We start from the raw sequence: 14,840 nt of genomic DNA on the forward strand, positions 1-14,840 counted from the left end.
ATTTAAATATTAATTTTATATATTTATTTAATTAATTAATTAATTTATTTAATTAATTCATTTGTTTATTTAATTAATTTATTTAATTAATTAAATTATTTAATTTATTTAATTTATTTATTTTATTAATTAATTTAATTTATTTTATTAATTTATTTATTTAATTTATTTTATTTATTTTATTTATTTATTTATTTATTTATTTATTCATTGATTCACTGATTCATTTATTTATTTATTTATTTATTTATTTATTTATTTATTTATTTATTTATTTAAAGTCATTGAGAGTGATATTGATTGTGAATCCTTCTTAAGCAATATCAATCTTCGTATTCGTGCTAAGGGTTTAAGATTTCATAAAATTTTTTATAATAGAAATTCTAAATCTCTCTCACCGGTCTGCAAATGTATAAAATATACCAATTTGCTTGGATTGAACTTGGATCCATTTAATGTGTAGTATATATTTTCTGTCAGTTATTAATTTATGTCTTTCGTTTAGATGTATTGTATTATAATATTATTCTCCTCATGTTTCATATCATTTGTATTACATTAATTTATATGATTTCATCTTATCATTTTCAATTATCATTATTTTTAATTGTCATTTCAATAATTATTCCCATGTACTTTTATTCTAATTTCTATCAATGTTATTTTGTCATGTGCTGAACTATTATTGGCCTTTGGCTGTTGTACAACACATTAAATATTAGTAAATAAATAAATAAATAAATTATTTTTAGTGTTGTATGAATTGTCCTACCCTATTATTGGCCAATGGCTGTTGTCTAGCACATTAATATCATAATACATAAATACAATTATTATTATTATTATTATTATTATTATTATTATATTTTATTTTATTTCAGGTTATCCAAAACCAAAGTACCAATGGCTGAAAGATGGGATTGCTTTGGGAGAGTTTTCCTCAGAACACTTCTACAGGATACACACAACACGTCGCGAGGATGCTGGCAGCTACCAATGTGTTGCCCGCAATGATGTGGGAGCCATCTTTAGTGAAAAAATAGCAGTATCAGTCGCATGTAAGTGTACCTACTGCTAGAAATAAACAGTTAATAGCCTATGTATAACTTTGAATGAACAACGATGAATAATAAGTAACAACAATAAGGCATCACTCATGAGGCAACTAAGCCAGGAGATACTGGTGGCCAGGGGGGGGGTAGAAGTTGGGTGAATGACTATCATTTTTGGATTCGTGTGTTTAATGAAACACGAATGAAATTAGAGATCTTTGAAATATTTTAATTTCAAAACTATTGCAAAAATTGTATTTGGTTCAACTCAGAACTTAATTAACACTTACACATTCACATCTGTCTTTCCGAAATAAGATGGTTCGTATCCAGAAATTCAAATGGGACCTAAAATGTTATTGTTATTACAGTATTATTATTATTATTATTATTATTATTATTATTATTATTATTATTATTATTATTATTATTATTATTATTATTTACTCGTATTATTATTAAACGGAGAAAAAATTTTACAAGAGTTCAGAATTTTTTTAATTTTACGTAATTAATACGCAATCTATTACTTGAAAACTTTACAAGAAATTATAAACAAAATTAAATGCCTCATAGTTGGAATTATATAATTAAAAAACGTTAAATTATTAGGATATTTCTCCCGAGATTTAGTTTTTGTACGTCAAACTTTAACCATTCACTAAAAACATCATCATTGCTTTATCATACTTCTCCTGGAAACAGTAGGCCTATCTATTAGAAAATAATATTTACATTGTTGCCATAATGTTTTTTAGGTATTGCTAGAAGTATTGATTTGTGTTTTTTTTTCTTTTTCTTTTTTAATTTAGATTAAAATTGCAAGTTTCTTGTTTATGTTAGTTAATTAGTTAGGATACAATTAATTATGATACTTAATCACTCATTTAAAGTTTGTGTGACTGCAACTTGTGTATATTTTTGTGTGGCTTTACTTTGTTTATAGTGTTTTTTTTTCTTTCTCTCTTTATTTCTTGTGTAGCTTTACTTTATAAGTGTATTTCTTTCTGTTTATTTCTATTATTGTATTTGTATTTCTGGTGTTGTGGAAGAAAAGGCCTGATGGCCCTAAGTACACCAGAATAAATAAATAAGTAAATAAATTTCCTCAAATTTAATTTTGTGGGATTTGAAATCAGCTATGTAAATACAAAAATACCTTTATTTTGTCTATAAAAGTCACACGATGGAGTGCATATCTTACAAGTTTTCTTTACCTTGCATAATGACGAAGTAATAAGTAATAGGACAACAAATCTTATGATTGTGAAAAACGAAACTGCAGTAATGGTACTCTGAGAAAATGTTGGCTGTTGAAATAATGAAGATATAATAAGTTTTGTATGCTGATGCTTGAAGGTGAAGAAGAAGAAGAACTTTAAAAATAAAGTTACTTTAACTGTTTCTCAGGGGTTTTAATTGTTGCAATTTTCACTATCATACCATTCCTAGATCATGATTTTGATTTAACATTAAGCTTTTAGAGAAGTTAATTTAATGCACGATTTTTTCAATGAGTTGATTGCAGTTCTGGAGAATTCGTGGTGCTCTGTGTCCCTGACTAGCAATCTCTGTTGCAGATATGGGAACGTTCGAAGACGCTACCGAGAGAGACGTGAGTGTGGAGTCTGGACAGGCAGCGGTGTTGGATCTGCCAGCTATTGAAAGTCATCCCACACCACTAGTGACGTGGTTCGCAGATGGAGAGGCACAGCTCTACGATCGCAAATATGCCGTCACTGCAGACAACCAGCTTATAATTCTAGACGCAAGTGAATCTGATCAGAAACCATATAGGCAAGTAAAATAAATTATTTTCAGGACAGCTTCTCAAACTGTGGGATTTACTCTCACTTTACATAATTTGAACTTCAGTTGTCATCACCAGATTCTCAAGAATTATTTAACATTATACCATACGTAATAATTATACATTTATTTGCCTTTTAGTTTCTAGGCATTCTGGTACTCTTTGGTGATTAATAGTCTCTTAATAGTCTCCTCTGACACCAAAAAATTTATTCTTGTCGTGATTTTTCAGCTATTATTGTTAATGTCATCAAAAGTTTGGTGATTGTTATAAAATGTAGTGTGGGATAAGAAAGTGTGAAAAATTAAAACTCACAGTGTGTTGGTTCACTTCTGTTTTTTTTAACTATGTAATTTAAAAGAAAATATGACTTCTTTTTGGTGTGGGTGGTGGGGAGGGAGGGAAATGCATTCAAAATCTTAATGCATCCAAGTGTGATTCGTCATTAGCTGACTTAAGGTTTCTGTTTTTCAAACACCTAAGCTTCTGTAGAGCAGCATATTCTACATTATTATTTGTATTATTTGGCATAAGAACATTAGGTACGCTAACTTTACAAAGATTACAAACATTATAAATAATAATGACATTTATTACACTGATTTCATAGATTGATGGAATGAATATTGTCATTTTTCAGTTCTTTTTAGAAAGGAGACTTTATATTAATTATCGATGTTAGGAAAATTCTTTCTTGTCCTCGTACATTGTAATGAGTAGATTTTTTCGCAATTTAAATTATTTCATGTTGAATCGTTCGTACACTACTTTTAACACTTCAATACAAGTAATTGATTAAATGGCAATCTTATTCGTGTTAATTGTGTAAGCATGTGCATCTTACAGCTGTTTCGGTGCTTCTTCACACCATCCTCAGAGCCTACTAGATCTCGGCGTCATCTCGAACTTAGCTGCTTGTTGTATGGGCGAAGTTCGAGATGACGCCGAGATCTAGTAGGCTCTGAGGATGGTGTGAAGAAGCACCGAAACAGCTGTAAACATATTTACACAATTAACAAGAGTAAGATCGCCATTTAATCAATTATTTAAGTGATTTTCTACTTACCATGTTAATAATTTTGTTTTCTTTCTTTATTTAGGGCTCAAGCTGTGAATACAAAGATTGGAAGAGAAGAATATAGTGCTTTTATAAGACTTGTTGTGACAGGGGATGCCCCATCAGAAATCGCACCAAAAATTGTTGTAAAACCGAAAGATATGCACATTGTAAAAGGAGAAGCAGCTGTTGATCTCCAGTGTTTGGCAAATGCCAGGTGAGCACAATTTACTGATTAATGGTTCTTACAAATATCATCATTACCTTCCATTCTCAGATATTTTATAAAATACAAATTTGTCATTTTTCGAATGAATTGCTCTTTTTAGGTATTTTTTTCATGGAATGGATTCACAGGAGATATACTGCAGTTGTGTAAATATTATATTTGCTTGTTTTTTATATCTTTATAGACCTTTACACGAATTGGAGATGCTTTGGCTAAAGGATGGCATCTTGGTAGAAAATTCTGGAATTGCATATGACTTCAAAGATCCTTGGAATAGAACGCTATCGCTGGTTGGAGCTAATCTCACGCACACAGGACAGTACACGTGTCAAGTGAGACTTCGCAGTGGTGGATTTCCAACTGTAACTGAAAGTGCAACCATCACTGTTCTGGGTAAGTATATAAACTGTTAGGTTAATAATAAAATGTATTTATTACCATTTTATTTTAGGGATCACATTCCATTTATCTGTGGATCTTTGTTTACCAGAATATATTTTTTGTTTTTATTACTGATATGAATTATAATTTTATTGGCATCATACAAAAGTTTGAATTCCATGTATTTATTTCCTTTTTCACTTGCTGTCAATATAAAAATATGTGTGTCCGATTTCAAAGCGTTTTGTTCAAATCTTGTGGATGGAATTTTTGCACAAAATTTTATGTAAAAGGAAAATGAATACCGGTTGCATATTAGTTTTACTTGAAAGATAGGCCCTATAATATCTCAAATTGACGGTGTATGCAAAAGTAGTTCAGACAATTTTCTTTGATCTATTTTCATGTGTGTATCTATTGATCTTTTCTTCCACTGCTCCACATGTCTGCATATGTATTTATGTGTCTACGTATTTATTAATACTTTGCATGATATATAATGAAAATGGAATATGTTTGTGTGCATGTCTGTGTTTTTTTGTTTTCTAAATTTATTCTTTTATTGCTATAATTTGTAACTACAGAATTTACCTAAAATGAAGAATATCCTCAAATAATGTAGAATGTAAAAAGATATGCCTGAAATAAAATTGAAGTCCAGTTAGGTGTTAAGAAGTTGGGAGTAAGAAGTGGCATAAATGACGCAATCTATTTGTCTGTGTTAAATTTTTGCATGCATCACTTAGGCATGTACTGAAGATATTTTAATGTGACTGTAGCTCTTCTGAAATTCCTGTCACTTAGCTTTACTCAAATTTTTGTAAAGTGTCTGTTTAATACGACATAATGTCTTTAAACAAACGATCTATAGACAGCTTCTCATTATGTAGATCTGCTATGTTATAAGTTCACCTGTTCGTGTTACTTGCTTGCATTACCTTTAGTAGCAAATGTTCACTCCATCCATTCATCTCATTTAGAACCATACAGTCATTTATTCAAGATTTCCGTTACAATTTATTAATATGTATTAATGTACCAAAGTACATATGATATTTCCATGCAGATATTCTGTGTCATCATACGATGAAAGAGTAATGGAATGGAGAAAAACTCTCTCTGGCACCGGGATTTGAACCCGGGTTTTCAGCTCTGCATGCTGATGCTTTATCCACTAAGCCACACCGGATACCCATCCCGGTGCCGGACAGAATCGTCTCCGTTCCATTACTCTTTCATCGTATGATGACGGAGAATATCTGCATGGAAATATCATATGTACTTCGGTACATTAATATATATGATATGCATAAATCACTTCGTGATTTAAGACGGCGCTTATTCCGTCGGATCCCGGTCAACTAGTCACTCATAACGAGTGCACCTCAGCACATGTGTGGACTTCGGTCCTACGTTCATAGACATCTATGACATAGTGCAGAGGGCGGCCACTAGAGGGAACCCAAGAGTTGGAACTTAAACTGAGACGATTCTGCCCAGCCATCGGGATGGGTATCCAGTGTGGCTTAGTGGATAAAGCATCAGCACGTAGAGCTGGAAACCCGGGTTCAAATCCTGGTGCCGGAGAGAGTTTTTCTCCGTTCCATTACTCTTTCATCGTATAATTTATTAATAGTTACTTACCAGTACTTTGTAAATGTATGATGAGAAAGTATAAGGGATTTAATTTCACTGTTTATTTATATTCATGCTGATTCTTATTAATGATCTTCTCATTTCAGAAAAACCCTCATTTGCTAGTACTATGAGACCCGAAACATTGGGTGAATATGGGACTACCGTCACTTTACCATGTGAGGCTGTAGGTGCTCCAAATCCAAATATTATTTGGTTCCGCAACACGGAGAGAGTAGAAACTGTTTCTGGTAATAGGTGAGTTATCGTGCTTTCAGACGAATATTCACAATAGATAGAGTAATGTACGATTTTCGATTGTATAAACAAGTTAATGTAAGTATTTAATTGTTCTATATCTACAGTTAAGCAGTGCTGTAATTTATAGTTTTCAACTTAACCTTTACGTTCAGGTGCCATGTCTCTGGAAACAGAACAACTGATTGAAGTGAAGAGAATAATCCTACTAACCCTATCATGTGTTGAATACAATTTCACGATCGTGGAAACCTTGGACTCATCAGACAGATCAAATTTTATGATTTTGTTTATCCATCTGCTTCCAGCTAACAAGGGGTAGCCGGCTGGGATAGTGGTAGCCCACGAGACCCTTATTGTCTTCTTTCATGTTAAGGAATTTCTGTACAGTTCTCAAAACTAAATTTTCCATTTTTGTAACACATTAGGTCTTGGAAACCAAGTTCTGTTCGCAGTCAGGAGGTGAGCAAACTTTAGGACTGTGAAACAGCTGTCCTTGTCCATGCCAGAGAGTGTCCGTAAACGAGAGTTAAATTTATCATTATTTCTACATTATTTCAGTTGGGACATAAAAATCTGTCCGTATCTTGGGGTTGCCGTAACGAGAGGTTTCACTGTACAGCACATGAAAGAATTCTCTTCCTGACTCACATTTCCCGCCCATGCCAAAAAGAAAAAAAGCTTCTAATCATAATTCTTGCATTCACAAAGAGTAACTAATTTCTCCTTGCAGTTGCTCCCATTTCAGAAATTCTTTATTCTGTCAGACTAACAGAGTTCAGAAAGGCCTTTAGCCTTTACTGACCTTACTAAAGAAATTGAAAACCAGTTAGTGAATAAAATAACCTGAATCAATCTGAAACACCTTGATCAAGTGACTGGAGTGATACTTTAGTCAGAATTGCTAACCTGCAAGTGGAACCAGCATAGATTTGTCAAATTTCGATGAGACATTTATGCATTTTTACAGATTTTAATGTATTCTTAAGCCATTTTTGTGTGTAGTTAATAGGGCTACTAAATTCAGAGAATTTCTTGTCCGTGGATGTAAGATAATTTGGCTAAAAGTGAAAGTTTATTTTCTTTCTGATGGAACGGAGCATCTTTTGCAGTCAAATGTGTTATCATGCACCCAAAAATAAGTTGTTGTGATGCAGCGAAATTATTATCAGTTACATAGCCAGATGCGAGAGTCAGATCCATTTTCTCAAAGAAGTACGTTAAGAGTTAGAAAATATAATACATTTTACTTTCGGTTTTCAGATATTCTGTTATAGAGGATGGATCATTGGTGATAAAAAAGTTAAGGATGGAAGATTCGGGAATGTTTCAGTGTCTGGCAGCTAATGAAGCAGGAGAAGATTCCATCTACACATGGCTCAAAGTTAAGAGTAAGTAATGAATTTCTAGTTATGTGGAATGATTAATGTCGTTCCATTAAAGAATAAGTCTAGTTTATCAAGAACATACAAAGTAAGTGAGCAAATTGTTGTATAGCAATAAACTTATCAATAAATATGGTAAATCTTAAAAGTAACATATAATAAAGTTTTGTAATAATTCATATATCCACAACTTTTAAAACTGGATACGTTTACAGTATAATATTGACTAATATAATAACATAAACATATTTAATTTAATTGTATGAAAGTATTTTCGTTAGACCTGGAAATTCGTTCGTAGTTCATCAATCAATAATTGTTTTGTCTAAAGCCATGATATGACTAACAAGGGAAGTATCACACCCCACATGCCGAAACTTACCTCGAAACTTTGGTGACATAACCGATGTGCTACGAGAAGATCACGTGCAAAACATTAGCTGCCTGTTTCCACTGCAAGGCCCCGAAATCGAAGCTGGAATCCCTCTGTGGCCAGACGATAACGCGGCACAGCTGGACATCCCTGCCTCACTGGCGAGCGGAGTGGAGTGCGCGTATGAAATGGAGTAAACTCTCTCGCGTCCCATCTTCTCAATGAAGTATAAACAAGAGACAGAAGTGACTGGCATCGATTGAATGTTTAAAACACAATTCTTTTCGGCACCATGCACAACGAATAAACACTTCATTGTCACACTGATCTTGAATATCATTAAAGTTATCTCGTGACCTTTCCTGTCGCCCGCTCTTCGTTATCGCAGTGTTTGATTCGCATTCCTTCCGTCGGTATTCCGTCCATGCAAGACCTATAACCCTGTAGTCGTCCGCTTGTATTAGTGACCTCGACTCACGTACGTCTGTTCGCTGCTGATTGCCACCCACCGCTCCGCTGGCTTGCACACAGGAAGGGCTGTCCATTCCAACTAGTAGCGACTAGTATCCACTTCCCTATTACTTACATGCAAAATTCCGGGGTTTATTTCGGGGCCTTGCAGTGGAAACAGGCAACTAATATTTTTCACGTGGCCTTCTTGTAGCACATCGGTTATGTCACCAAAGTTTCGAGGCAAGTTTCGGCATGCTGGGTGTGATACTTCCCTTTTTATTCTGTATTATAGTAATTGTACTGAATTCGTAGAAAGTTAGGATTCAAAAAGTTGTATACAATAAATTCCTCTTTCTGACTGTGCACTAACTTGATTTTGTTTTCAAGTTCTGTTCATTTTTCTTGTTTATAATCATATATTCGTTTATGGTAATGAGACCATATAAGTATTTAAATGACATGATATACATAGAGCCAACAAATAATTTATTTTATATTAGATCAGTAGTTGTATATAAAAACAATATTATTTCTAAGGTATGGTACATCTTATGTAAGATTGGTCCTGATATAAGCAAATGGGGTGGGGAAATAGCCTGTAAACTGTTAACCACGTGACTGGTTTGAAGGAACATGCACGTTTGACATGGATGATCTGTACACAAGTTGTTGTTGTTTTCTAATGCCAGGTGTTTGACAATAAAGTCATTTGACCTCTTGCACTCTAATATTTTTCAAAGATATTATCATGTTCGGCCACATTAGTTGATTCTGTACCATTAAAATAGTCCCCACCCAGAGATCCGATAGGGGGACTATTTTACCTCCGGATATAATTTTACCTTAATGGTACTCATTTCATATTGGAGTGAAAATGACAAGTTGTAGCCGATTTAAGTGAACGCCATATTTTAACGTTTTGGTGGCTACTTCATTCACACACAACCCCCAGAATGTCTGGAGGACCACACCTGCTGTTGGTCGACGGGTCCATTGGACCTAGCTGGGAGATCTTGTTGATCACCAGCTTTCCCTCCTTAACCCACTGGAGGATGATTTTTGTGCCATAGCAGGTCAGCACTAGGAACAGAAAAGTAGAAAGAGGAGGAAGGAAAGGGAAATGAACCCCTAGGCCTCGAATGCTCTAATGCCGTCGGGGTCGAAGGAAGTAAGAGTTCAGTCAGAGGTCTGGATAGGAAAGGGTAAAGAGGGAATTAGGTATTGAATAGAGGAAAATTATACCAAATTCAGTCATTAACTCATCAAGCTGACCAGTGCTAATTGATGAGTAGCCCCTCCCTTTAGTTCAGCTTGTAAAATTATGCTTACTAACAGCTGCACCACGGGAAGGTAGAGATGGGACATTGGGTATTTGTCCAGGTTCGTTCCTTAAAGCCTTCAATGGGAAGGATTAATGGCTCTCCCCCCTGTATCCGACAGATACCCTTTTGCAGCCAAGTTTGTACAGTGTGTTTAATGATGGCAATGTTCAATAAATACATTGGGGCATATTGTACAACTGTAGTCAAATATCCAGGCTAGCAGGACGTTTTCTGTTTTCAATGCATATTAGTTTCACATTCCCATGATAAGACTAGTTTGTAATCCTCTATAATTACAAACGTTGCAGAACAGTACTGCTACTTATTGAGAGTGTCATAGTTAACCAATTGAGCCAGTTTTATACACATTATTCAGAATGACAAAAAGTTAGCTGAAAATGCAGCATTTATATTGTGAAATATATGGAAAATTACCTGATCAGTAAAAAACTGAAATCCATTTTTATTTAATGGAACTATTTTTTGTGGTTACTTAGGTATGGTACCAAATTGGTACAAGTACATCAAAGGGCTGCAAAAGGGTATCTGTCGGATACAGGGGGGAGAACCATTAACCCTTCCCATTGAAGGCTTTAAGGAACCAACCTGGACGAATATCCAATGTCCCATCCCTACCTTCCCGTGGTGCAGCTGTTAGTAAGCATAATTTTACAAGCTGAACTAAAGGGAGGGGCTACTCATCAATTAGCACTGGTCAGCTTGATGAGTTAATGACTGAATTTGGTATAATTTTTCTCTATCCAATACCTAATTCCCTCTTTACCCTTTCCTATTCAGTCCTCTGACTGAACTCTTACTTTCTTCGACCCCGACGGAATTAGAGCATTCGAGGCCTAGGGGTTCATTTCCCTTTCCTCCCTCCTCTTTCTACTTTTCTGTTCCTAGTGCTGACCTGCTATGGCACAAAATCATCCTCCAGTGGGTTAAGGAGGGAAAGCTGGTGATCAACAAGATCTCCCAGCTAGGTCCAATGGACCCGTCGACCAACACCAGGTGTGGTCCTCCAGACATTCTGGGGGTTGTGTGTGGATGAAGTAGCCACCAAAACGTTAAAATATGGCGTTCACTTAAATCGGCTACAACTTGCCATTTAACCACTCCAATATGAAATGAGTACCATTAAGGTAAAATTATCCAGAGGTAAAATAGTCCCCCAATCGGATCTCCGGGCGGGGACGGTACAGAATCAACTAAACATCTTACAATGGAATGCTGGCAGTATAACAATCGCCTGTAGCTGCGTTTAGATTGGCAACAGGCCATGATTGTTTGGCCAAACACCTGCATAGAATTGGAATATATCAGTCCCCTAACTGCCCATTGTGCAACTCAAACCAAGAAATGGATTCGGAACACCTCAAAATCTGTGCTTCAGTGGCTGGCCATGACAATATCTTTGAAAAATATTGGAGTGCAAGAGGTCAAATGACTTTATTGTCAAACCGTGGCATTAGAAAACAACAACAACAACAACTTCAATCCTGAATTGGGAGAAAGGTGATGGCCTCTTCTATTTCCTTACATCATGACCAAACTTATCTAAGGTGATGTTTAGCGTATAACATACACATTTGGCGTTGAACTCCATACTTGCAATTATTTGTGATTACCTTAACATTATAAGATAAATTAATGGCTTATTGCAACATTCTTCTTTGTTACGTTTTGGTGGTCTCTCTCTTCTAGACATCTGTTCGGTGCATCAGTTTTCATATGTAGTTTATTTAAGCAACGTCAGAGTAATAGACCTTTACTTCAAGACATGCAATTTTCAGAAATATTTTGCTATAGAACTTATCAGCTTCGTTGTCATTAAATTTTGTGGCTATTTTGTTACAAATTGTATATTTCCTAATAAAAATGTTCAGTGTGTACTTGTATATAGGAAGAAGACAGGGCAAGTTCGGCATGTAAAAACACTTCTATACCAGCAATAAATGGTACAGTATTTAATAATAGGAATTGTGTGATGGAAATAGTGTATAATGTAATGGTTGATAATACTTATATGTTCGAGATATTATCACTTAATGAGGATTTCTGAACATTTTATAAAATGTTATAACTAGAGTACCAGAATTGGCTCATGGTTCGTCAGAAATCATGACAAATAAGTAATATTCGATCAATTTTACAGTACTTTATAAAAGTGACGGAAAATATGGATTGCAGTTATTATTGGAATATTGTAATCTCTACACATGATAATATTAACAACACAGGGGTTATTTTAATAGTGGTACAACTCCACTTTTGTCAAATTGGAGTTGACTACACTTTCAGTATTACAAATGTCCATTCTTTTCATTATGAAAGTGGTACAAATCCAACGTCCTTCTACTGCCTATAGAGTGCACCATAATGCAGGTGTCTTAGATAATCCTACAAGAAAACTATTTAATAATGGTACAACGCAACTGTATTCCATGCTAAGCCAAAATGAGTGATTCTAAAGATATTTTGTGTGACTCCAATGATAATGATGATCAAGATCTTGATCCAAATTATCATATATCTGAAAGTGAATGGCATGCCATACAAGCATCATTCTGGTACATCTCCAAAGTGTTGCCTTGGATTTATCAATCATACGCTGAAATTTTTTATATGAATAGTGGTATACCTTCATTGTCATCCCTTTATTAGACATATCGCACACAATATTAATAAATCCAAAGAGTAGAAAGACAGCTTAATCTCTGACAATAAGGCATGAACTTCCAGGTTATAAGGTCCATAACAAAAAGTCCACAAAAAAATGTTCACAATCTAAATAGTCCAACATTTCAAGTCCTACATACAATTTGTCCATGGTGTGAAAAAGCTCGACATCTATGTGGTCCACCTTATTATAAAGCCCATCATATGAAAAGGTCCATCATACGAAAGGTCCATACAAAAAGTCCAACAAAGAAGGTTGTTCAACAGAGATGAGTTACTAACTAACCTCCTGGCTCTTTTGTCAGACAGGAACTTGCTGGAGTTCATAACGAAGAAATTATCGTAAGTCTTCCACAAAGAAATGCAGTAATCAGAATGGTTTCCTATCAGCAGAAGCTAAATCGTCCTCCACTTCCTCAATCAATAAGAGAAATTGATATTGTTGAACCCTACAACAAAACACTGAGGGGACAAAATTTTATGTTCTTTGATTCAGGTGTTAATGATGAAGGACAAGTGTTAATGTTTGCCACCGATAGAAATTTAGAACTTTTGGCTGCCAGTGACACGATTTTCAATGATTGTGTGTTCACGACTGTACCAAATCAATTCTTTCAGCTTTTCACAGTGAATGGGATTGTTGGAAGTTTTGTAGTTTGTAGTTTTAATATATTACCTAACTGCAAATAACACTGAAAATACTTCATCATCATCATCATCTTCACTTCATGGTTTAGGCTTAGTGCCTGTTCCGTCTTTACATTTTATTCAGTTCCACCTCTTCCTAGGACGTCCGACATCTCTTTTGCCTTTAGGTTGGTATTGTTGTATCAGTGCTGGAATTCTTTCATTATCCATTCGATATAGGTGTTCTTTCCACTTTTCTTTATAATCTTCAACTTTATCGTTTATGTTGTATCTCAGGGTATATTGAGTCCCCCTGCACAGGGATACGTGTGAAGACTTCAGCGGTCTCCAGGGCGGCGTGGAAGACATTGTCGACCATCTTGGTCTAGGGAGCGGACGGAGCACCCATCCTCCAGGGGACAAATGTGGAGGCCCTCTCCGGGGTAACATGGAGAAAGACCTCGATAAAAGAGGCAGCCCTGCATGTGGGGTTAAAACACATGCGAACATTTCTGGAGGTTCTAAGGAGGCAGCCCCTCCACCAGAATACTCAACGTAGTGTTGGTAGCTCTACTTGGGGAATTCAAATTACTCGTGATCTTCACATTAATCAGCCGGATGGATATACTGAAAATACTTGCCGCACTATATATAATGAGATATTTTTTTTAACAGTAGATATAGCTTTTGTATTACATAAATGTAATATGTATAACATAATTGAAATGACAATAAATTTCTCGGCACTTGCCTTGAAATTTTCCTTGTCGGACATTTTAGGGAAATGGACGAATTTATTTGTGGACATTTTTGAACGTAGGGCATTTTTAAGAAAAGGACTTGCTGACATTGGACTTTTCAGGTAAGGACATTTTTATGGCATGGACGAATTTTCTATGTGGACATTTGTAAACATTGGACATTTTCGTAGAAAGGACCTATTGCAAAGTGGACCATATCTCACTTAACCATTATTATTCTTAAAGTATTTCACATCCTGAATTTTCTGTACACATTTAACTTTAAGCATAAAATCGATGTAAATGAAGCTCTACCGGTACCATTATTAAAATAACGCCTTCAGTTATTGTATAGATCCACACACATGCCAACTGCATCAAGAAATCGTGTTCTCAATGGACAAACCTCTAATCAAATTCTTACAAAAGACTGGCTTATAGTGGACATGCCTAAGATGCCCTGTCTTCTCGTTTAGAGTAGTGTAAAAGTTGTTAAAAGGCGTTTCTCTTGGCTCACAACAGAGGGCCATAGGAGAGGAACGCGCAGAGCCACGCCTAAAATTGTTCGTGTGCGGCAGTCAGATCTTCATTCTAGAGCCTTTGGCAGTGGGTGTAAGATTCGATATTAATATTTTGACACCTGGGTAGTGTAGAATCAATCCTGCACTGCACTGAAACGCACATTGCTTACGCTTGTTTGATTTTGAGTTGAATTTGCACAGGTGAACAGACTTCATTTAGCACCTAGATGTGTTTTTTTTTATGTAGAACAGAGGTGGAATCTTTAGCTAGGAGTTGGTTGTTGTGTGTTGGAGATTTAGGTTGTAGTCCATTCT

General features: G+C 35.2%; 1 protein-coding gene across 4 annotated transcripts in view; it reads left to right on the forward strand.

The window, feature by feature from the left end:
* sdk (sidekick cell adhesion molecule) overlaps positions 1-14,840 on the forward strand; it is a 460,070-nt gene that overhangs the window by 367,952 nt on the left and 77,278 nt on the right. For 3 of the 4 annotated variants that reach the window (XM_069838943.1, XM_069838944.1, XM_069838942.1), the window contains exons 3-8: positions 882-1,058; positions 2,633-2,849; positions 3,963-4,136; positions 4,333-4,541; positions 6,272-6,422; positions 7,686-7,813. In XM_069838943.1, the coding sequence (XP_069695044.1) occupies positions 882-1,058; positions 2,633-2,849; positions 3,963-4,136; positions 4,333-4,541; positions 6,272-6,422; positions 7,686-7,813 (1,056 nt within the window). Of the gene's footprint in view, positions 1-881; positions 1,059-2,632; positions 2,850-3,962; positions 4,137-4,332; positions 4,542-6,271; positions 6,423-7,685; positions 7,814-14,552; positions 14,617-14,840 lie in introns of those variants that run through there. The other variant, XM_069838945.1, reaches the window with a different exon arrangement.

The sequence above is a fragment of the Periplaneta americana genome, chromosome 11 (assembly GCF_040183065.1).
Source record: "Periplaneta americana isolate PAMFEO1 chromosome 11, P.americana_PAMFEO1_priV1, whole genome shotgun sequence".
NCBI classification, from domain to species: domain Eukaryota; kingdom Metazoa; phylum Arthropoda; class Insecta; order Blattodea; family Blattidae; genus Periplaneta; species Periplaneta americana.